The 22,686-nt window shown below is 47.1% G+C and overlaps 1 protein-coding gene across 1 annotated transcript in view; it reads right to left on the reverse strand.

Moving 5' to 3' along the window:
- The window catches only part of RAB10 (RAB10, member RAS oncogene family), a 147,819-nt gene extending 130,116 nt beyond the window's left edge, over positions 1 to 17,703 (reverse strand). Inside the window, exon 1 of the mRNA XM_040348214.1 lies at positions 17,325 to 17,703. Coding sequence (XP_040204148.1) covers positions 17,325 to 17,451 — 127 coding nt within the window. The 5' untranslated portion in view covers positions 17,452 to 17,703. The remainder of the gene's footprint in view (positions 1 to 17,324) is intronic.
- Positions 17,704 to 22,686: the final 4,983 nt, after the last annotated feature.

Here is a 22,686-nt window from a genome sequence, read left to right on the forward strand (position 1 = left end):
GAGTCCTATGTGTACAGAGTCCATACAGCAAACACCTGACACACCTCCATTCTGAAGACTGAGTCCTGTGTGTACAGAGTCTATACAGCAAACACCGGACACACCTCCATTCTGCAGACTGAGTCCTATGTGTACAGAGCTCATACAGCAAACACCTGACACCTCCATTCTGCAGACTGAGTCACGTCTGTGTACAGAGTTCATACAGCAAACACCTGACACCTCCATTCTGCAGACCGAGTCCTGTGTGTACAGAGCTCATACAGCAAACACCTGACAACCTCTAATCTGCAGACTGAGTCCTGCGTGTACAGAGCTCATACAGCAAACACCTGACACCTCCATTCTGCAGACTGAGTCCTATGTGTACAGAGCTCATACAGCAAACACCTGACACCTCCATTCTGCAGACTGAGTCACGTCTGTGTACAGAGTTCATACAGCAAACACCTGACACCTCCATTCTGCAGACTGAGTCCTATGTGTACAGAGCTCATACAGCAAACACCTGACACCTCCATTCTGCAGACTGAGTCACGTCTGTGTACAGAGTTCATACAGCAAACACCTGACACACCTCCATTCTGCAGACTGAGTCCTATGTGTACAGAGCTCATACAGCAAACACCTGACACACCTCCATTCTGCAGACTGAGTCCTGTGTGTACAGAGCTCATACAGCAAACACATGAAACAACCTCCAGTCTGCAGACTGAGTCCTATGTGTACAGAGCTCATACAGCAAACACCTGACACCTCCATTCTGCAGACTGAGTCCTGTGTGTACAGAGCTCATACAGCAAACACATGAAACAACCTCCAGTCTGCAGACTGAGTCCTGCGTGTACAGAGCTCATACAGCAAACACCCGACACCTCCAGTCTGCAGACCAGGAGACTCATTTTTGTGCAGAGCTCATACAGCAAACACCTGACTCCATTCAATGTTGCCTGTCCATGTACTGATCTCACGGCCTGTCTTGATCTCATATACTGTAGTCCAAGGGTGCCCAACCAGTGGCCCTCGCTCTTCAAAAGGTTGGGCACTCCTGCTGTAGTCCGTTCTCCAATGCAAACACAGTGAAGCCACCCGTCAAGAAAAAAAAAGACACGATGCCAAAAGATTTATAGGACAGCGGCCATTCCTTTTTACAACTATTATTAGCTTTCGAGAGGGGAAAATACATCAATCAGCTAAATGCAAAGGATACTTGTGATCTGGCTGCTATAAGATAACTCTGCTTAGTCAGTGTTGCACTTCATACACCCCATAGCACATCGCTCAGCTGGCTGACAAGCTCTTCCATTCATACATTATACAAACACCTGTTGAGCAAAGTTGCTGGCTGTGCTGTCTAAAAGTCTGCCAGTAGAATACACTTTACAAAGCACCTTCACCGAAAATACAGCAGCCTAGACTCTCATTTCCTGTTCAAGTCATTAAATGGGCAAAAAGTTGTTTTTACCTTCATGCAGGGGGTCTCCAAACAAAGCATCAGTTTTCTGTCCTTCAGACTTTAGGGGGCCAGACTGGTCAGTGAGGGTAGAAAAAGTCCCAAAACCAGCATCAGTGAGAACATCTCCTCAGGGCTGGTGGTTAGTAGTAGGTGGAGTGGTACCCAATCGCTGGTACCAGTGAAAGAAATGGCGCCCCCCTCACTGCCACCAGTGAAAGAAATGGCGCCCCCCTCACTGCCACCAGTGAAAGAAATGGCGCCCCCCTCACTGCCACCAGTGAAAGAAATGGCGCCCCCCTCACTGCCACCAGTGAAAGAAATGGCGCCCCCCTCACTGCCACCAGTGAAAGAAATGGCGCCCCCCTCACTGCCACCAGTGAAAGAAATGGCGCCCCCCTCACTGCCACCAGTGAAAGAAATGGCGCCCCCCTCACTGCCACCAGTGAAAGAAATGGCGCCCCCCTCACTGCCACCAGTGAAAGAAATGGCGCCCCCCTCATTGCCACCAGTGAAAGAAATGGCGCCCCCCTCATTGCCACCAGTGAAAGAAATGGCGCCCCCCTCATTGCCACCAGTGAAAGAAATGGCGCCGCCTCATTGCCACCAGTGAAAGAAATGGCGCCGCCTCATTGCCACCAGTGAAAGAAATGGTGCCGCCTCATTGCCACCAGTGAGGGGGCACCATTTCTTTCACTGATATCAATGATGGGGCACAGTTTTTCACCGATATTAGTGAAAGAAATGGCGCCCCCTCATTGATATCATTGGGAGGAATAATGCCCCAAGGGCCAGATAAAGACTAGCAATGGGCCACGTCCAGCAGTTTGGAGACCTCTGCCTTAATGCATTAAGATTAAAAAAAACTTCCACTAGTTCTCCACACCCAGAGTCCTGCATCAATCCACTGTTATGTCCATCTGCACAGGCTTAGAGATAGCAGCGGGAGCCACTGGCTTTTGCTGCCGTCAACCAGTTCCTGTAAGCCTAAAAGCAGGCGGTGGGGCCGAGCCTTGCTGTGTGTACCTTATGGATGCACACAGCCCAGCTCAGGCATGTGTGCCCACCACAGGAAGCAGAAAAGGAGGGCCCAAGATTGCCATCGGGGGACCCTAGAAGAGTAGGTTCAGGGTCGTTCTGTGCAATACCATTGTCCAGAGCAGGCAAACAGGTTTATTTTTTTTTAAACAAACCACTACCAAGACGTGACGGCTCTGTTGGGTTACTAAACCTCTAACAGGGATATGCAATTAGCGGACATCCAGCTGTTGCAAAACTACAAGTCCCATCATGCCTCTGGGTGTCATCCTTGTGGCTGTAGTTTTGCAACAGCTGGAGGTCCGCTAATTGCATATCCCTGTTAGAGGTTTAGTGACAGACAGTTATAGAGCAGGCATATGCAATTAGCGGACCTATAAGTCCCATGAGGCATAGCAAGCCTCATGACAGCCACAAGGACTTATAGGTCCCGCTAATTGCATATGCCTGTTCTATAACATCCAATATCTTTTCTTTCCCAACAGCGTTTCCTGGTATCAGCACCTCTTAGAAACTGTTGCTGCCACACTCATCAGGGCAAGAGCAGAATGATGTGACAAAGGCCTGCCGTGCCACCCAGAAGCACACCGACATCAGACGGCCAAGGATTAGAAGACTCATCGGCTCTTGATTGATTTTACTTGTTCCTTGGAGTTACTCCAAGAAGAGGCTCCAAGCCTTCGGAGATTTCTCATATCACAGAACGACAACATGGCGAAGAGCCCTGCACTGCCACATCCGGCAAACTTCACACTATGGCCTGAGGGCCTGTCTGGAGAGACACGTGTGAAGTGGCAGAGCCATGTGGCTATTTATATGCCTGGAACACAGAGAAGGCCTTGGCTGAAGCTGGAGCAGGACAAATGTTATCACACATGTGACAGCAGGAGGAACAGGAATGGCAGACCTCTCCGCAATCTGTGCTCTGCTCAGAAATTAAAAACCCATTCACAAGACTCAATGGGAGGTTACAGTCTTCCAGCCATTTCTGATAGACGTGTGAGAGTGAGGAGCTGCGTGTAAATCGCAATGATTTCATACTGGAAGAAAATACTGGTTTTATTTATTTTCTCAACAGCTAAAGTGTTACTAAACCCACAACAGTAAATTCAGTAAAGCATGCTTGTGATACTCACTGTGGAACCCAGGGGGTTAATCCTCTGCATTGTGTAAAAAATCTGTTTAATCCTGTCTTATGAGCCTCCCCTTCTTTTACTGTCCCCAATCCATCCATCCAGGAGGTTTTTTTTTCCTGGGAGGGTGCATGTGATCAGAACAGGGCCAATCAGCACTGTCCAGAGGGTCAGGGGTCCTGCAGCTTCATAGGACCAGCAGCAAAGTGGAATGAAAACCCCCTCCTACAAGCTTTAATGAGACACTGATAGAAGTCACAAGACTGCTATATACTGCTAAAGAGAAAAAAAAAGGTACCGTATATACTAGAGTATAAGCCAAGTTTTTCAGCACTTTTTGTGCTGAAATGTGCCCCCCCCCCAGCTTATACGCGAGTCGCCTTTCGGCACCTGATCTTCCGGATTTTGGGGGCCCGGTACGGGCCGTAGGTCCCCTGGACGTGGCACACATTTAGCCCCATTTTTCCTCTACAAGTGTGCAAACTTTGTTGTCTGGGGGGGGCCGGGGGATCTATGGCTGGGAAGCATCGCTTTTTCAAAGCCGGGCACCCCTTCCATAGACTCCCCATGTTAAAACGTCAAGCGAGGCATGGACACAGCAGAGGCATGGACACAGCAGAGGCATGGACACAGCAGAGGCATGGACACAGCAGAGGCATGGACACAGCAGAGGCATGGACACAGCAGAGGCATGGACACAGCAGAGGCATGGACACAGCAGAGGCATGGACACAGCAGAGGCATGGACACAGCAGAGGCATGGACACAGCGAGGCTTATACTCAAGTCAATAAGTTATAAGTTATCCCTTTTTTTGTGGTAAAATTAGGTGCCTCGGCTTATATTCGGGTATATACAGTATTTAGCAGCTTAGATTTACTAAAATAATTGCATTTTCGTGTACTGTGGAGACCAGATATAATTAAGGGGGGTCCTGGGTTTAGAAACTCTAATGAAAACTCCATATGTAAAAGACACTTGCAACAAATTTCAACAGATCTGGCAACCCTGGTTAGCCCACTTGCCTCCTCAAATGACCCCCGCTTCCTTTAACTATGACGGCCCAAATGGCAATAAGCGTATATTAATTGGTTTGCGTAAAAGTTATAGCGTCTACATTTATAGCATTTTTTTTTTTACACTAGCAACTAGCAATGGCGACGATCTGCAATTTTTATCAGGACTATTTTGGTACCAGTGACATTGACCCTTGTGTTTTTTTATTTATAGCGAATATAAAAATGTACCGTATATACTCTAGTATAAGTCGAGTTTTTCAGCACATTTTTTTGTGCTGAAAATGCCCCCCCCTCGGCTTATACGAGTGACCTTTTTGCGCCCGATCTCCCGGACTTTGAGGACCAGATACCGGCCGGTCGTAGGTCAACTGGACCTCAAACTTGGCACACATGTAGCCCCACTCTTCCTTTACAAGTGTGTTGTCCGGGGGACCTACGGCCAGGGAGCACCGATTATTCAAAGAAGGGCACCCCTTCCATAGACTCCCATGTTAAACATCAGTCTAGGCATGGGCACAGTGAGGCATGCAGATGGACACCCTAAACTTATACTCAAGTCAATACGTTTTCCCAGTTTTTTGTGGTAAAATTAGGCACCTCTGCTTATATTCGGGTCGGCTTATACTTGAGTATATACGGTACCTTGTTTTTTTAAACATTTTAATACTTACCGGCTCTGTGCAATGGTTTTGCACAGAGTGGACCCGAACGTCCTCCTCTGGGATCCCCTGCAGGCACGCTTGGCTCCTCCTCCTCCCTTCCAAGCCGCTTACTAAAGGGGTACTTGTGTGGGCTAAATTTTCGAGCCAGGCTGTGTGCATCCATTGAGACACACATCACTAAGTAAACTTGGGCTTTAGGCAGCTGCTGTGCATCAGGATGAAAGCAACGCATCACACGTTTCCCTATATCGAGATGGATAGATCAGAGGATTTCTGCATGACAAGGACATCTGAGGCCAAGCATTGTTTTTTTTTTTTGGAACTTAGGCTTTTAATGTTGCAAGAATTCAAAGACTAATGAAATCTAGGCTAGATCTGATTTCTTAATGTAGAGCCCGATTTTACCTATTCCATCTTCCTACTGTGCATTATGTTCACCTATATGCTTTGGAAGGTGTTATCCTGGCAGCTCTGGGATGTGACAAGGCAGCTCTATGGAACTACTTCAGATAGCAGAGTCTTATCTCAGGTCAATACAAGGACTCTGCCCAAACACAGTAATATGCAGCCAGAAATAGAAAGCAAATGGAGGGCATTATAGAAAAGCCATGTAAACTGACAAATGGGAAATTGTGCTTGTGAATACTGCAAGAACACATCGCACTGTCCCGTTTTTACTATCGGTGATCCGGTACACAGCAATGATGCACAGCCAAGGCTTGCTGCAATACCCTTTAAATCTTGCATGGCAGCACTTCCTGTTATAGGGCGACATATGTCTAACATGTGTGCTCCTGTCACACCGACTTCTGTATTGAAGTCGATGGAAGTCATCCCAAAGTCATACAGGAACCTTTTCCCAAGTCGGAGCAACTTGAGTCGCTCCTATTAGAACGGTTCCATAGTACAGAATGGAGCGCGACTTGTCAGGTGGCTAAGTCGCCTGACGAGTCGCGCCTGTGTGAACCGGCTCTGAATGTATTTAAACTTTTTCATCATGTACCCCCCCCCCCCCATGACTTTAAATATTAACTTTTCAGTCTCTCCCTTCACCATTTTTCTAAACCAGGTCTAACTGAAGATCTATGTAAAGTAGAGCCGAAACAACTAATCGATTATGAAATTAATCGATTACAATTTTCATAATCGATCGGCCAGTAACATAATGGGGTAAAAAAAAAAAAAAAAAAAAATGCTAAAATTAGCCCTTTATAGTACAAAAAAGCAATTCGCTACTGTAAATATTACTTTCACTGTCCCACAGTAAAAAATGAACCCCTTACAGTATCGATTATTTGCTCTTTTTGTACTTATTTTTGATTTTTTAACCCCGTTATGTTACTAAACACCTCAGGCCTGGGTCACACCTGTTTTTTGCAGAAACATGGGACACGGCAGATGGGACACGTTCACATCCATGATTTTTTTTTTTAGCTGCTGCGTATTTGGAAAGGGCAAGGACTTTTTAACGCAAATTTTTTGGGTTCAATATACTTCAATTGAGAAGCTGCAGAAAAGCATGTCATGCGTTTTTGCGGCAATTTGTGTTTTGTAATCTGCCCAACAACAACATTTTTAAGGCTATTATCCGATTAATCGAAATAATAATCGGCCAATTAATCGATTATGAAAATAATCGTTAGTTGCAGCCCTAATGTAAAGTAATCATTCCTCCTGCTGGTGATCCCTCTAATGCAACTTTCACACTGAGGCACTTTACAGGCATTGCAAACTGCCTCTCCAGTGTGAAAACCCAAGTGCTCTCACATTGGAGCGGTGCACCTGCAAGACCTTAAGTCCTGCAAGCAGCATCTTTGGGGCGCTTTAGGAGCGGGGTTAAATGCGCCCCTTGCTAGCAGCTGAAATGCAGTGCTTTACCGCAGATGTCTCCACGGCCTCAGTGTGGAAGTGCCCGAAAAAGAGCAATCAGGACCTCCTTCCTCCTGCTGGCGATCACTCTAGTGATGAAGATCTATATAGAGGAATCAGGACCTCCTTCCTCTTGACGATCTCGCTAGTGATAACTAAAGATCTATAGAGGAATCAGGACCTCCTTCTGGTGATCACTAAAGACCTATATAGAGGAACCAGGACCTCCTTCCTCCTGCTGGCTATCCCTCTAGTGATGAAGATCTATATAGAGGAATCAGGACCCCCTTCCTCCTGCTGGTGATGAAGATCTATATAGAGGAATCCGGACCCCCTTCCTCTTGCTGGTGTTCCCTCTAGTGATGAAGATCTATATAGAGGAATCAGGACCTCCCTTCTGGTGACCCCTCTAGTGATCACTAAAGACCTATATAGAGGAATTCAGACCTTTCTTCAGCTGATCTCTCTAGTGACAAAAAAAGATCCACATAGAGGAATTAAAGGCCTCCACCTTCCTGCGGTGATCCCTATAGCGATAGCCAATTCATACAGGTGGTCCGTCCAGTGGTATACTCCTAGGGGCCGAAAGACCAGAAAAAAAAAAAAAAAAACGGCAGCACTAAAAAACTGGTAAAGAGGAAAATAAAAAAATCTGATTGATCTTAAAAGCTTACATTGAAGAATCCCACATATTTACTCCCCTAAATACAGCACCATATGTGTAGGCACTGCTGTGTCACATTTCACAGAGCATGCCTTCTGAACTACAGAGGCAGTGAGGAGGAGGAGCTTTAGGAGGTGGAGCCAGTTCAGAAATCACTGCTTGCAGGTAGCAATGTACTATGGGATATGTAGTGCTTAGAAATCAAATAGTAACCTAAAACTATAAGTAGAGGAAAGGCTGAAGCATGCAGAGAATCCAAGAAGTTGTGGAAAGAGGTGGCCAGCAGACCGGCAGCATTCATAATATGGAAGGATTTTTCAAGAAAACATTGGATTGCCAAAACTGTTTATATTGCCATTACCACGCTGATATAAAATGAAAGTCTACGTTGTGATAATCAAAGCTTTTTAAATAAAAATGTCAATTATTTTGACAGTGTTTTAGCAAAATGAATGGTCATCCAGTTCAGGTTTAGACCTACATGAATTTTTCCACTTCAGCAGTAGTCTGCTTGAGAAGCCAGCAAAGCATCATTATAAAGGTAAGACTTGAAATAAAGTAGACGGGCAGAAAGGTATCAGCTGCTCAAACTACCTGCTTTCCGGGGATTCTTCCAAAGTGACATATCTACAGAGCAGGAGACTACAATGGATGTTCCCTCACTTAGAAGTTTTACATCACATCACTGGAAGTGAAATCACTTAGAATGTAGAAGCTGCAACCACAAAAAAAAAAAAAAAGAAACACCCCCATAGAGCCGCGAGATTGAACCTGCAGATCAGCGCTGGCATATTATGCACTGCAAGCTGAGACAAGTGCATGTTACAGTGCCTTGGGCACAACCAACGTGGCTCAAGCGTCCCTTTGTGTGCGTCTCGCCGAGTTTGGTTCTCTTCCAGAGTCAGACATTCTGCTCTACGCATCTGAAGAATCAATGTCCTCCTCCTAGAACTGCCCAGTCACTTGCGCTATAAGCCTTCAGTATAATTATCTAAAGCCAAGGACAAGGCAGGGATGAAATCTCAGCTACCCTGTCAGGCGTGGCCCAGGATTACAACAAACAACGTGTCAAAAAAAAAAATCAAAAAAAAAATCACTGCAAGTCATTTTGATGGGGCGATGACAGCATGCTGATCATTGTAGGCTCCTTAAAGCGGTAGTAAAGTCTTTTTTTTTTACTTTTCCCCACAGGTAAGCCAATAAGGCTTGTACCACATGCCATGATCCTGAATACTCCCACATGGAGGGGGTGACAAGTGCCACCCAAATTATACAGGGGTGGGTGCGGATAGAGAAAGGAAGACGTGATGGGGGGGGGGGGGGGGGATAATGAACAGGGGAGGGTTGGGGTGGTCATGGCTGGTGTCACTGTCTAGGTTTCAGGCATGCTGGCCCTTTAAAATAGAACAGGCAGCAGTTAGTCGTCGGCTTGTTGGGTGGACTCTGCATCGGGGAAGAATTCCATGACATAATTTTACGACATTCCTCCGGGAGAGTTCCTCCTATGTCAGAGGAGCCGGCCCAGATAAGGCTGCTGCTGCCTCCTTCACATTGAACACCCAGAGCACATTCACCATCCAGCAATGAAAGGCTCCACCTTCCATTGGCCAGGAAACAGAAGAGACTCTCAAAGAATTTGATTCTGAACTTTGTTCTGTTTATCGCAAACGGCGTCCAAAACCGATGTGGTTCAGTCCCAGGGGCCTTAGAGGCGCTCTCCAAACAGAGAAACCAGGAACCTTCCGGAGCTCCAAACCCCACGATTCCCCTCCATCACATCCACGGCCTTTCAGGAGGAAAGTACGGCTTTTCTTATAAAAAGTTTGCAAAGTTTCTTTTGGTTTAGCAAATTTCTTTACATGCGATATTAAACCTTCAGTTAATAAAAAGGTTGTAAACTGTTAAACTGCTTGTACCTACAGGTAAGCCTATAATATAATACTGTGACTATCTCCTAAACTTGCACGGTTTAGGACAGGGAAATGCAGTTAGCGGACCTCCAGCTGTTGCAAAACTGCCTCTAGGTGTCATGCTTGTGGCTATGAGAGTCTTGCTATGCCTCATGGGACTTGTAGTTCTACAACAGCTGGAGGTCCACTAATTGCATATCCCTGGTTAAAAGGAGATATTCAGAATGCATGCAGCCCATGATGTCATCGGCTTACAGAGCCGGACCTTCAGAGCCCATGCTGGAAATGGCAGCACATGAATGGGAGTGATATCATCGCGGCTCCGGGCACTCACAGCGCGGTAGACACGAACCCGGAATAAACACTGGGGGAAGATGTCAGCTGTCCCAACAGTGAACTTATGCCACTGGAAGAGCTTTGTTCTAAGGTAAGCCTTTCATAATGTGCTAGTATGCGATGCAAACTAGCACATTATGCCACTGTCTTACAGCAGTGGTCATCAACCCTGTCCTCATGGCCCACTAACAGGCCAGGTTTGCAAGACAACTGAAATACATCACAGGTGATATTTGCTGCTCAGTGATTGCAGTATTCTAGTCTGCATCTCCCCAAGGAAATACATAAAACCTGGCCTGTTAGTGGGACCCTGAGGACAGGTTTGATGACCGCTGTCTTACAGATTTATTATGGTATGGGGACCACCTCCCCTGTGACAGACCTAGCAGCCAATCCCTCGACCATACACAGGGAGTGAGGTCACCACTGCCTGCGAATTGGCTACACTGCACTGAGTTCAGCGCCCAATGCAACAGAGAATGGAGTGGCGAGAAAGTAAAGGGCCCTTTGCCCTGCATGGGAAAGGTGACATGGGGGTTGATTTACTAATAGAGTGCAAAATCTGGTGCAGCTCTGCATAGAAACCAATCAGCTGCCAGTTTTTTTTTTGTCTAAAACGTAACCACTTCCAGACCGCCGCACGCCGATATACGTCGGCTGTTTGAAGTGCGATATCTTTGTTATGGCAGCAGCTAGCTTCAGCCGGCGGTCCGGTTTCCAATATTTCCAAATAGATCTCCTTTATCGGTGGCGGGGAGGGCCCCCCCACCCCCTTCCCAGCGCTCTTCCGGTTCCTCTTCCGCTTACCGGAGCCGTCTGCAGCGTCGGAGGCGATCGTGTCCTCTCCGTTGCTGGGTATGAAAAACGAGTGAAGGGAAAGGATGGCCCCCACCCGTCTCCATACCAAAGCAGGGCGGAAGCGACGTCAAAACATCACTTCTGCCCATAGCTCTTAAAAGGCAATTTTTATGTTAATGAGGTCTTTTTGACCCCAGATCTCATATTTAAGGAGGTCCTGTCAAAAATGTATAATGTTTGGGGGTTCCAAGTAATTTGTAAAACATCTCAGAAAGAGGCTCGGTCCTTAAGTGGTTAAACAAGCTGAATTTAGAAGCCGATTGGCTACCATGCACAGCTGCACCAGATTTTGCACTCTCCAGTTTTAGTAAAAATCAATCCAAATGTCTCTTTGACCTCTTGTCAAGTGCCCAAAACCTGACAACCTGAACAAAAGAGTTGTCACTGAGTGATACAAGTAATCAAATACCGCCCAACAACACAGCAAAACATAGAAAACATTCATAGCCTATCGTATCACCTCGGTTATACAATCAGTATCACGAATGTGGAAAGCATGTAGAAAATGTTAACTACCGCAGATAAACAAGGCCTCATTGATAAGCCGTCATACTACTAAAAGAAAGGAATGCGTTGCAGAATACACTTGACACGGAACGGATGAGAAGAGGCCGGGATACATCATACACACAGCAATGTCTAGTATGTTTTATACCCAATACAGCCCTAAAAGGTTAAAATTAGAGATGCACCAAAACATTTTCGGCTGAAAATGGCATCGACCAATAAGAAAAAGGTGCCGATAATGGCACCGAAAAACTCTTGATTTTGCAGCGAATTAGTGCCGATCGTGTCGTGATTTTACCACAAATCCGTGGCACTTTTAGCACGATTTTACTGTGCTTCTGATGTGTTTTTCATAGGTCATGCGGCTCAAACCGCATCCAAACATAACACGGGTGTGTTAATGATGTGTTGTAAACCCTCGTGTTTTTCCACCTTATTGCATTAGGGTGAAAAAACTTCCAACACTGACTGCCCCCCCCCAGCCAGCCTGTTTTACTCACCTGAGCCCTTTATTCCCCTGCCAGAGCCAAGCTCTACCTCTCTGGCTGGGGTTCCCAGCTCTCGATTGGATAGATGGTAGGGCAGCCATTAGCTCCTGCTGCCGTCAATCACATCCAATGACGCGGGCATTCTGTGTCTATTGAATGCTTCTCCTATGGCATGGGTCTTCAAACTACGGCCCTCCAGTTCAGGAACTACAATTCCCGTTATGTCTGTGAATGTCAGTTTTACAATGCCTCATGGGATGTGTAGTTCTGCAACAGCTGGAGGGCCATAGTTTGAGAATCCCTGTCCTATGGGGTTAACCGATGCGAGGAGCCGCAAGCTCCGTTGGGGGACCCCAAAAGGAGATGATCGGGGGCCACTGTGCGCAAAACGAACTGCACAGTGTAAGTATGATATGCGTATTAAAAAATAAAAAATAAATAAAAAGAAAAATAAAAAAAATCAGTGTCTATGGACGCCAAATATGACACAGGAGCACGGCTGCAAGCTAACCCCCTTGGGAGAGAGCTTCCCAGAGGGGGTTATCTATTGTGGGGAGGAGTAGAGAGCCGCCGTGGGACCCCAGAACAGAAGGATCGAGGCCACTCTGTGCAAAACGAACTGCACAGTGGAGGCAAGTATGATATGTTTGTTATTTAATTTTTATTTTATTTTTTACAGGAATCTTTACAACCCCTTTAAGTCCGAGAGATGAAAGTGATGGCCCTCGAAGAGCATACAGCCAAGTGGGGGCCATCTTTCCCTCACTTGGCTTCCTGCCTCACATTTGGCCGTGCATTGGATGGTTTCCTGGATACCAACGGTTCCGGTAAGCTCGGGAAACACCGGAGGGGGGGGGGCACCTCTCCTGCAGCCCTATAACAGTAATCTTGCGGCGGATGCGCCGCCGAGACTACTTTTATCTGAAAGCTGCCTGCTGTAAACGATACCTAGCTGCTGCCATAACCCTGGTATTTAACATCAAAGAAGTGACCTACATTTACAGTTAGGCAATCGGCAAGTGCATAAAGCAGGGATATGCAATTAGCGGACCTCCAGCGGTTGCAGAACTACAAATCCCATGAGGCATAGCAAGACACTGACAGCCAAAAGCATGACAACCAGAGGCAGAGGTATGATGAGACTTGTAGTTTTGCAACAGCTGGAGGTCCGCTAATTGCTTATCCCTGGCATAAAGTATAATCCATACATAAAATGTGCATTAACAGTCCAGGGAGAGGTTCTTTATAGCGCTCAGCGAACTATTTGAGTTGTTTATCAATTATTTGCACTGTGTAATTACACAGGGGTGTGCGAAGAGAAGCAAGGGTGATCTCACTAGGAATGCGATATATATGGGAATCTGATGCAGTATACACATTTGATAGAGAAGGCCGAGGTGCACCGTCCAGCACCGTGGGCGGCAACCAGAGGCTGAAAGCTGCTGTGGCTGGACAATGCACGAATACTAACTTTCTAGGCACATATAACCGTAGGCGTTGGTATCACTCAGTGCAACAGAAGCGGTTCCAGCAATGGAGACTGCTTGCTTTCGCCCCTGGGCACACACTGCCCTAAATGTTATCACTCGCCTCACCCCACCACACAGCAACTTTCAGCCTCCCGTAGACTTTAGCAGGGGGGCCGGACAGTGCACCTGTGCCTTTCACCATCACAAATACACCGGGATCTTCTGCACCGGGGGCTAAACACTCAGTGTGCATGAGGGCTCATCACCTATCCGATCACAACTGAAAAAAAGAAAATAAACTGGCTTTAGATAAACTTTCCCAATCTACCCCGTGACCTAAAAGATGTTTTCCCATCAGCTGCAATGACCCAACACTTGCCTGACATCTAAAGCCATGATTTAATATTCCGTCGGACTTGAAAGCAACAATAGAGTGGGAGGAAAAGGCAGCTATAACTTTTCAGGCTTCACCAGCTCCATTGTTCTCTTTTCGCAATTATAAAATTGCAGCAGCAAAGAAGTAGGGACCGGTCCACCTTCAGTAGAAGCAGACAGATGTAGGACAAAGGTGAGAAGGAGAAGTCATTCATCCTGCAGGGAGCGCACCAATTAGTCACAGGAGTAAAACACCTGGCATGCAGAAAATCACCGTAACCAGGCAGGTGTGGGCCCGGCAATCTGCGAGATTCCGAGACATCCACCGAGTCCTCCCAGCTTCCATACCTATAAGGAGGATCAGGGTCACATGTGACGCAGAGGGTCTCACCGGTGTAGGGAAGTTACACCCTCTAATATTCCAGGGCAGGTGCCCCTCACCCATCCCCTGGTAACCTTGTGCGCTTTATATACATGCCTTGCTGTAAAGTAGACAGGGTTCTGCTCGGAGGATTCCTCCCCAGAGGACAGATTGCCTTGTAGAGTTCAATACAAAGACCTCCTCCGGTTTCCTGCGGTAAAGGACTCCAGTACATGACGCCTCTCAGGTGAAAAGGTCGTTCCCATTATAGCGACGCTCACTTGTGGATGAAAAGTAACATTTCCCATGGGACACCGAAGTACGGGAGTAGAGGTTGACCGAAATGGGTTTTTCACTGGCCGACATTTCGAATTTGGGGCGGCCAATGGCCTAAATATGATGCCAATATTATTTTTTTTGGCAGGTGGCACTGGTTGCCACCAATTGGCACTGGCAGATTTCACACTGAGCTGATTTGTCAGTTTCAGCGTTACACTATATGCAACTGAATGCAGGGAGAGACCAGCTGTCAGAATTCAGCAGTGATGTCGGGGGTGGGTGGGCCCTGCAGATATCAAACACCAGCCAATGATTGGGCTGCTTAAGAAAGTGGGCTGGGCCACATACACGTAGCGGCCCGCCCAGATCCCATTAGCTGTGTTTGATAGCTGTATATCCCCCCCATATAAATAACTGGCTCACTGATGAAGGGGTATTGTATATACAGTTGACGACCCCCCCTATATAATGGTATACTCCCAGTCTCCCCCACCCCCATATTCCTCTGTAGATGGTCCCATCGATGATAGAGTTGTACATAGTGACCCCCCATATATAATGGTATACCCCAATCCCCCCCCCCAATATTCCCCATTACATGATCTCACCGATGGTGGAGATAAGTTTTGTATATACAGTGACCCCCCCCTAATTCCCCCATAGATTGTTTCACCGATGGTGGAGATGAAGGTGGTGTATACACAGTGACCCCCCCCCATATATAATAATGGTATACCCCCCTATATTCCCCCATAAATGGTCTCACCGATGGTGGAGATGAAGGTGGTGTTGTATACGCAGTGACCCTCCCATATATAATAATGGTATACCCCACCCCCCCATAAATGGTCTCACCGATGGTGGAGATGAAGGTGGTGTATACACAGTGACCCCCCCATATATAATAATGGTACACCCCACCCCCCATAGATGGCCTCATTGATGGTGGAGATGAAGGTGGTGTATACACAGTGACCCCCCCCCATATATAATAATGGTATACCCCACCCCCCATATTCCCCCGTAAATGGTCTCACCGATGGTGGAGATGAAGGTGGTGTTGTATACACAGTGACCCCCCCCCATATATAATAATGGTATACCCCACCCCCCATAGATGGGATCACCGATGGTGGTGTTGTATACACAGTGAACCCCCCCATATATAATAATGGTACACCCCACCCCCATATTCCCCCGTAAATGGTCTCACCGATGGTGGAGATGAAGGTGGTGTTGTATACACAGTGACCCCCCCCCATATATAATAATGGTATACCCCACCCCCCATAGATGGGATCACCGATGGTGGTGTTGTATACACAGTGACCCCCCCCATATATAATAATGGTATACCCCACCCCCCATATTCCCCCGTAAATGGTCTCACCGATGGTGGAGATGAAGGTGGTGTTGTATACACAGTGACCCCCCCCCCATATATAATAATGGTATACCCCACCCCCCATAGATGGGATCACCGATGGTGGTGTTGTATACACAGTGACCCCCCATATATAATAATGGTATACCCCACCCCCCTATATTCCCCCCCGTAAATGGTCTCACCGATGGTGGAGATGAAGGTGGTGTTGTATACACAGTGACCCCCCCATACATAATAATGGTATACCCCACCCCCCTATATTCCCCCGTAAATGGTCTCACCGATGGTGGAGATGAAGATGGTGTATACGCAGTGAGCCCCCCATATATAATAATGGTACACCCCACCCCCCATATTCCCCCGTAGATGGTCTCACCGATGGTGGAGATGAAGGTGGTGTTGTATACACAGTGACCCCCCCCCATATATAATAATGGTATACCCCACCCCCCATATTCCCCCGTAAATGGTCTCACCGATGGTGGAGATGAAGGTGGTGTTGTATACACAGTGACCCCCCCCCCATATATAATAATGGTATACCCCACCCCCCATAGATGGGATCACCGATGGTGGTGTTGTATACACAGTGACCCCCCATATATAATAATGGTATACCCCACCCCCCTATATTCCCCCCCGTAAATGGTCTCACCGATGGTGGAGATGAAGGTGGTGTTGTATACACAGTGACCCCCCCATACATAATAATGGTATACCCCACCCCCCTATATTCCCCCGTAAATGGTCTCACCGATGGTGGAGATGAAGATGGTGTATACGCAGTGAGCCCCCCATATATAATAATGGTACACCCCACCCCCCATATTCCCCCGTAGATGGTCTCACCGATGGTGGAGATGAAGGTGGTGTTGTATACACAGTGACCCCCCCCCATATATAATAATGGTATACCCCACCCCCCATATTCCCCCGTAAATGGTCTCACCGATGGTGGAGATGAAGGTGGTGTTGTATACACAGTGACCCCCCATATATAATAATGGTATACCCCACCCCCCTATATTCCCCCCCGTAAATGGTCTCACCGATGGTGGAGATGAAGGTGGTGTTGTATACACAGTGACCCCCCCATACATAATAATGGTATACCCCACCCCCCTATATTCCCCCGTAAATGGTCTCACCGATGGTGGAGATGAAGATGGTGTATACGCAGTGAGCCCCCCATATATAATAATGGTACACCCCACCCCCCATATTCCCCCGTAGATGGTCTCACCGATGGTGGAGATGAAGGTGGTGTTGTATACACAGTGACCCCCCCCCCATATATAATAATGGTATACCCCACCCCCCCATAGATGGGATCACCGATGGTGGTGTTGTATACACAGTGACCCCCCCATATATAATGGTACACCCCACCCCCCATATTCCCCCGTAAATGGTCTCACCGATGGTGGAGATGAAGGTGGTGTTGTATACGCAGTGACACCCCCCATATATAATAATGGTATACCCCACCCCCCATATTCCCCCGTAAATGGTCTCACCGATGGTGGAGATGAAGGTGGTGTTGAAGGCATCATCCGAGAAGCGGAAGAGGACGCAGGTCTTGCCCACCCCCGAGTCCCCGATGAGGAGCAGTTTGAAGAGCAGGTCATACGTCTTCTTCGCCATGGGCCCGCCGCTGTGTCACACTGCCTCCTCCTGGGACCGCCACTGGGCGGGAGGGGGGCTCCTCATACACGGGGCCTTCCCCTGCACCGGGCTGACGGAAGGACGGGCGGAGCGCGGCTCGGACTCGTAAGCTCCGGACTCTCTGGGCTTGGTTCTCCTCCCTGCGCCCCTGCTCTGACTCCTCCTATGTAGGCCTCGCCGCCGGGAAGACAGAGACTCTGGACAAATGGCGGCCCCTCCCCCTCACAACGCCAACATCAATGGCGCGAGCACGCGGGACACGCCCCGACCCCCACGGGAGCGAGCGCGTACGGACAGGCCCATCCAAGCGCGCGCCCAGAGAGAGCGAGAGAGAACTTTTTTTTTTTTTTTCAAATAAACTTTATTATTCACACAAACACCAGACAAGAGACAGTCATTCTTATAATCAGGAAATCAGCTGACCACGTGACTGAGTGTAAATTTAAAGGGATGTTCCTTATATCTGAAAATATGTCATTAGGGTTTCCTGTCCTTAGAATAAAATCCCCTGTGCCTGGCTGTCATGCTGATCAACCAGCTTTATACTATGTCTTGAGTTTCCAGGGCCAGGAATAAATAAGGCAGTGCTGACAACACTTGTCACATTCTTGCCTGCCCTCCTAGTCTCTATTGGCCTCCAAGCATGACTGTCCAATGGGATTGCTAGGATCACTTTTCATTTTTTTTTAACCTTTTCCCTGCCAGAGGCATTTCTTTGCACATGTTTAACCAGTTTGATTGACAGCAGCGCCACTGCTGTGTCTCAGCCAATCAAGAGGGAGAGTCCTGTACATCGCTGGAGGGGGGGGGGGTTGCTACACACTTTTGCATAGAATGCATTAAGATGAAGAACCTTCTGCCTTTAAAACTACTTTAAAAATCTGTATAGGCAACGCTTTAAAAACATTTGTAAACAAGGGGGCAGATCCACAGAGATCTGCACCCGCGCATCGTATCAGAGATACGCTACGCCGCCGTACCTTACCTGGCTTTAGTTCGAATGCTTAAAGATTTCGCGCCGTAAGTTACGGCGGCGTAGTCTATCTCTGGCGGCGTAACGGCCCGTAATTCAAATCGGCGATTAGGGGGCGTGTTTCATTTAAATGAAGTGCCTCCCCGCGCCGAATGAACTGCGCATGCGCCGTCCCTAAATTTCCCGCCGTGCATTGCGCTAAATGACGTCGCAAGGACGTCATTTTTTTTAACATAGACGTGAATTACGTCCGTCCCGATTCACGGACGACTTACGCAAAAAAATAGAAAAATTCAAATGAAACGCGGGAACGACGGCCATACTTAACATGGCAAGTCTATCTATACGCGGCAAAACAGCAGCTTTAACTATACGCCGGAAAAAGCTGACTAGAGACGACATAAGAGAATACGACGGCCGCGCGTACGTTCGTGGATCGTCGGAAATAGCTAATTTGCATACTCGACGCGGAAAACGACGAGAACTCCACCCAGCGGACGCCGAAGTATTGCATCTAAGATCCGAAGGCGTACGAAGCCGTACGCCTGTCGGATCGAACCCAGATGCCGTTGTATCTTGGTTTGAGGATTCAAACTAAAGAAACGACGTGGGAAATTTGAAAGTAAGCCGGCGTATCAGTAGATACACCGGCGTACTCTCTTTGTGGATCTGCCCCAAGGCATTTCCCTGTTCTGCCTAGTGACAGGACAGTGATCTACTGCTCCCTGTCATCGGCAGCAGCGATAGCTGTCATGTCAGTGGTAGCCCAGCCCCCACACAGTTAGAATCACTCCCTAGGACACACTTAACCCCTTGATCGCCCCCTAGTGGTTAACCTCTTCCCTGCCAGTGTTATTTACACAGTAATCAGTGCATTTTTATAGCACTGATCGCTGTATAAAATGACAATGGTCCCAAAATAGCGTCAAAAGTGTCCGATGTGTCCGCCATAATGTCGCAGTCACGATAAAAAATTGCAGATCGCCGCCATTACTTGTAAAAAAATAAAATATTAATAAAAATGCCATAAAACGACCCCCTATTTTGTAGATGCTACAACTTTTGCGCAAACCAATCAATAAACGCTTATTGCGATTTTTTTTACCAAAAATATGTAGAAGAATACGTATCGGCCTAAACTGAGGAAGACATTTTTTTTATATATTTTTTGGGGATATTTATTATAGCTAAAAGTAAAAAGTGTTGCTTTTTTTCCCTCAAAATTGTTGCTCTTCTTTTTGTTTATAGCGCAAAAAATAAAAACCGCAGAGGTGATCAAATCCCACCAAAAGAAAGCTCTATTTGTGGGGAAAAAAAAGACGCCAATTTTGTTTGGGTACCACGTCGCACCACCGCGCAATTGTCAGATAAAACGGCACAGTGCAGAATCGCAAAAAGTGCTCTGGTCAGGAAGGGGGTAAATTGTTCCGGGGCTGAAGTGGTTAACAGAGCAGCCCCATTCACTTGCTAGCCATGATCCTGCACTTCCACCTGCAGGGGGCGCACACTTCTGCTGATCTGCGGGTGCCGGGTACTCGATGTCCGCCGTCACCCGCCAATAGCGGGGGCAGAGACTCAGAATGGATCTCTGCCTATGTAAACAAGGCAGAGCTCCGTTCTAATAGGGGGGGGGGAGGGATGGATTTTGTGTCCCTGCAAAGCAGGGAATAAAATGAATCACTTCCCCGTGTAAAATCAGCACATGCAGTACACATAAACACTGGGCTAGGCACACATTTAACCCTTTGATCACCCCTAGATGTTTAACCCTTTGCCAGCCAGTGTCATTAGTACAGTGATAGTGCACATTTTTAGCACTTTTTTTATTGGATATGTTTATAGCAGAAAATATATATAGGGCCAGATTCACAAAAGAGATACGACGGCGTATCTCCCGATACGCCGTCGTATCTCTGAAATCCGCCCGTCGTAACTATGCGCCTGATTCATAGAATCAGGTTAGGCATAGATCTCACAAAGATCCGACAGGTGTAATTGAATTACACCGTCGGATCTTAGGCTGCAATTCTAGGCCGGCCGCTAGGTGGCGATTCCATTGCGGTCAGCGTAGAATATGCAAATGATTAGTTACGCCGATTCACGAACGCACGCTTTTCCCGTCGCTGTAAATTTACGTCGTTTCCGTAGAGATACGCGGCGTAAAACTAAAGCTGCCCTCTAGGTGGTCTAGCCAATGTTAAGTATGGCCGTCGTTCCCGCGTCGAAATTTGAAATTTCACGTCGTTTGCGTAAGTCGTCCGTGAATGGCGCTGGACGCCATTTACGTTAACCTCGAAACCCAATGACGTCCTTGCGACGTCATTTAGCGCAATGCACGTCGGGTAATTTTAGGGACGGAGCATGCGCAGTACGTTCAGCGCGGGAATGCGCCTAATTGAAATGGTCCCCGCCCCATTTGAATTAGGCGGGCTTGCGCCGGGCTGATTTACGCTACGCCGCCGCAAGTTTACAGGCAAGTGCTTTGTGAATCAAGCACTTACGCTGTAAACTTGCAGTGGTGTAACGTAAATGGGATACGTTACGCCACCGCAGCGTAGCCCAATTCTATGTGAATCTGGCCCATAATTATTTATTTTTTACGTTTTCGATCTTTTTTTGTTTATAGGGCAAAAAAAAATGCAAAAGTGATAAAATACCACCAAAATAAAGCTCTATTTGTGGGGGGGAAAAAGAACACCAATTGTATTTATTCACACGACCGCGCAATTGTCGATTAAAGTAATGCAGTGCCGTATCGCAAAAAATGGCCTGGTCATAAAAAGGCGCAAATCTTCCAGAGGACAAAAAAATTTAAATAAATTACACAAATATTTTTATTATTTAATTTGCAAATAAATGTTGCTATGCTTTGTACCAAAACTGTAATATAATTAAATTTTTTAATTTTAATTTCATTAATTCATTTTAATAATAATTAAAAAAAGGTATATAGTTTACTGAGCCCAATAGCTCATGCTGACATTTGTCCACCCAGCACCTGACATCGGCAGCTGTCACCTGACTCACACCTGTCACTGCCTGACACCCAATGACTCCTCTGACTGACAGCTGACACCCATCATCCAACACACACCCGGCTCCAGACACTGCCTAACACCTGACTCCAGACCTTCAGACTGCACCATTATTAGCGGGGGTGGGGCGATTCCCGGACATTTCCATTAAACAGAGCAGTCAAGCCTCGTCTCCTCGCGGTAATACACAGAGATAATACAGTTTTGGGTGGATACCTCCTCACAGAGGTCTCCACTCACCCCCTCCATCAGGTCTCTCTCTCCCATAACAACCTAATATATAACCCCCCCCCCCCCACGTCACTCTATGGTACAATCCGCGGCTGCGCTAGGGCACGCGGCCAGGGAGTGACTTACAAAACTGTGAGCGCGCTTTTGGAGGCGTACCCAACCAGCGTGGGGGCAATCAGGGAGGCGAAAACAAATACGCCAAGACGTGCGCGCCCACCAATACGTAAGGGCAGACAACCTCTCTGTTTTGAATCTGGGCACGTCAAATGTGTCACGTCATTACGCAAGTCAAGGAAATAGCACGTCCTGACGAGCTCAGCGGAAACCAATACGCCACTGCAGGGTTGCTGTAATACAGTGCGCCCCTAGAGGGCGTTCCGTATACATGGAAAGTAATAGGCTGCAAAGTTGTAGTGAAGGAGGAGTAGGGACTGAATGATAATAACGATAATAATATTGTTGTTATTTATACTTGTTGTTCATAATAATAATATTGGTATGAATATTATTCATGATAATAATCCAATTATAATACCACTAATAATAACCATTGTTTACATTATATTATCATGATTAATAACAATATTATTATTAGTAGTAGTATTATTGTTGTTATTATCGTTGTTGCTATTAATAATGATACCAATAATAAAAATGCGAATGTTATTATTATTATTTAACCCTTTCATGACTAAGCCTATTTCTGACATTTGGGGGCAGATCCACAGAGATCTGCACCCGCGCAGCGTATCTGAGATACGCTACGCCGCCGTAACTTACTTGTCCTTGGTTCGAATCCAGAAAGAATTTGCGCCTTAAGTTACGGCGGCGTAGTCTATCTCTTGCGGCGTAAGGGCGCCTAACTCAAATCGGCGAGTAGGGGGGCGTGTTTCATTTTAATGAAGCGCGTCCCCGCGCCGAATGAACTGCGCATGCGCCGTCCCGAAATTTCAAGGCAAGTCTAACTATACGCCG

Source organism: Rana temporaria, chromosome 4, assembly GCF_905171775.1.
Source record: "Rana temporaria chromosome 4, aRanTem1.1, whole genome shotgun sequence".
Lineage (NCBI taxonomy): Eukaryota > Metazoa > Chordata > Amphibia > Anura > Ranidae > Rana > Rana temporaria.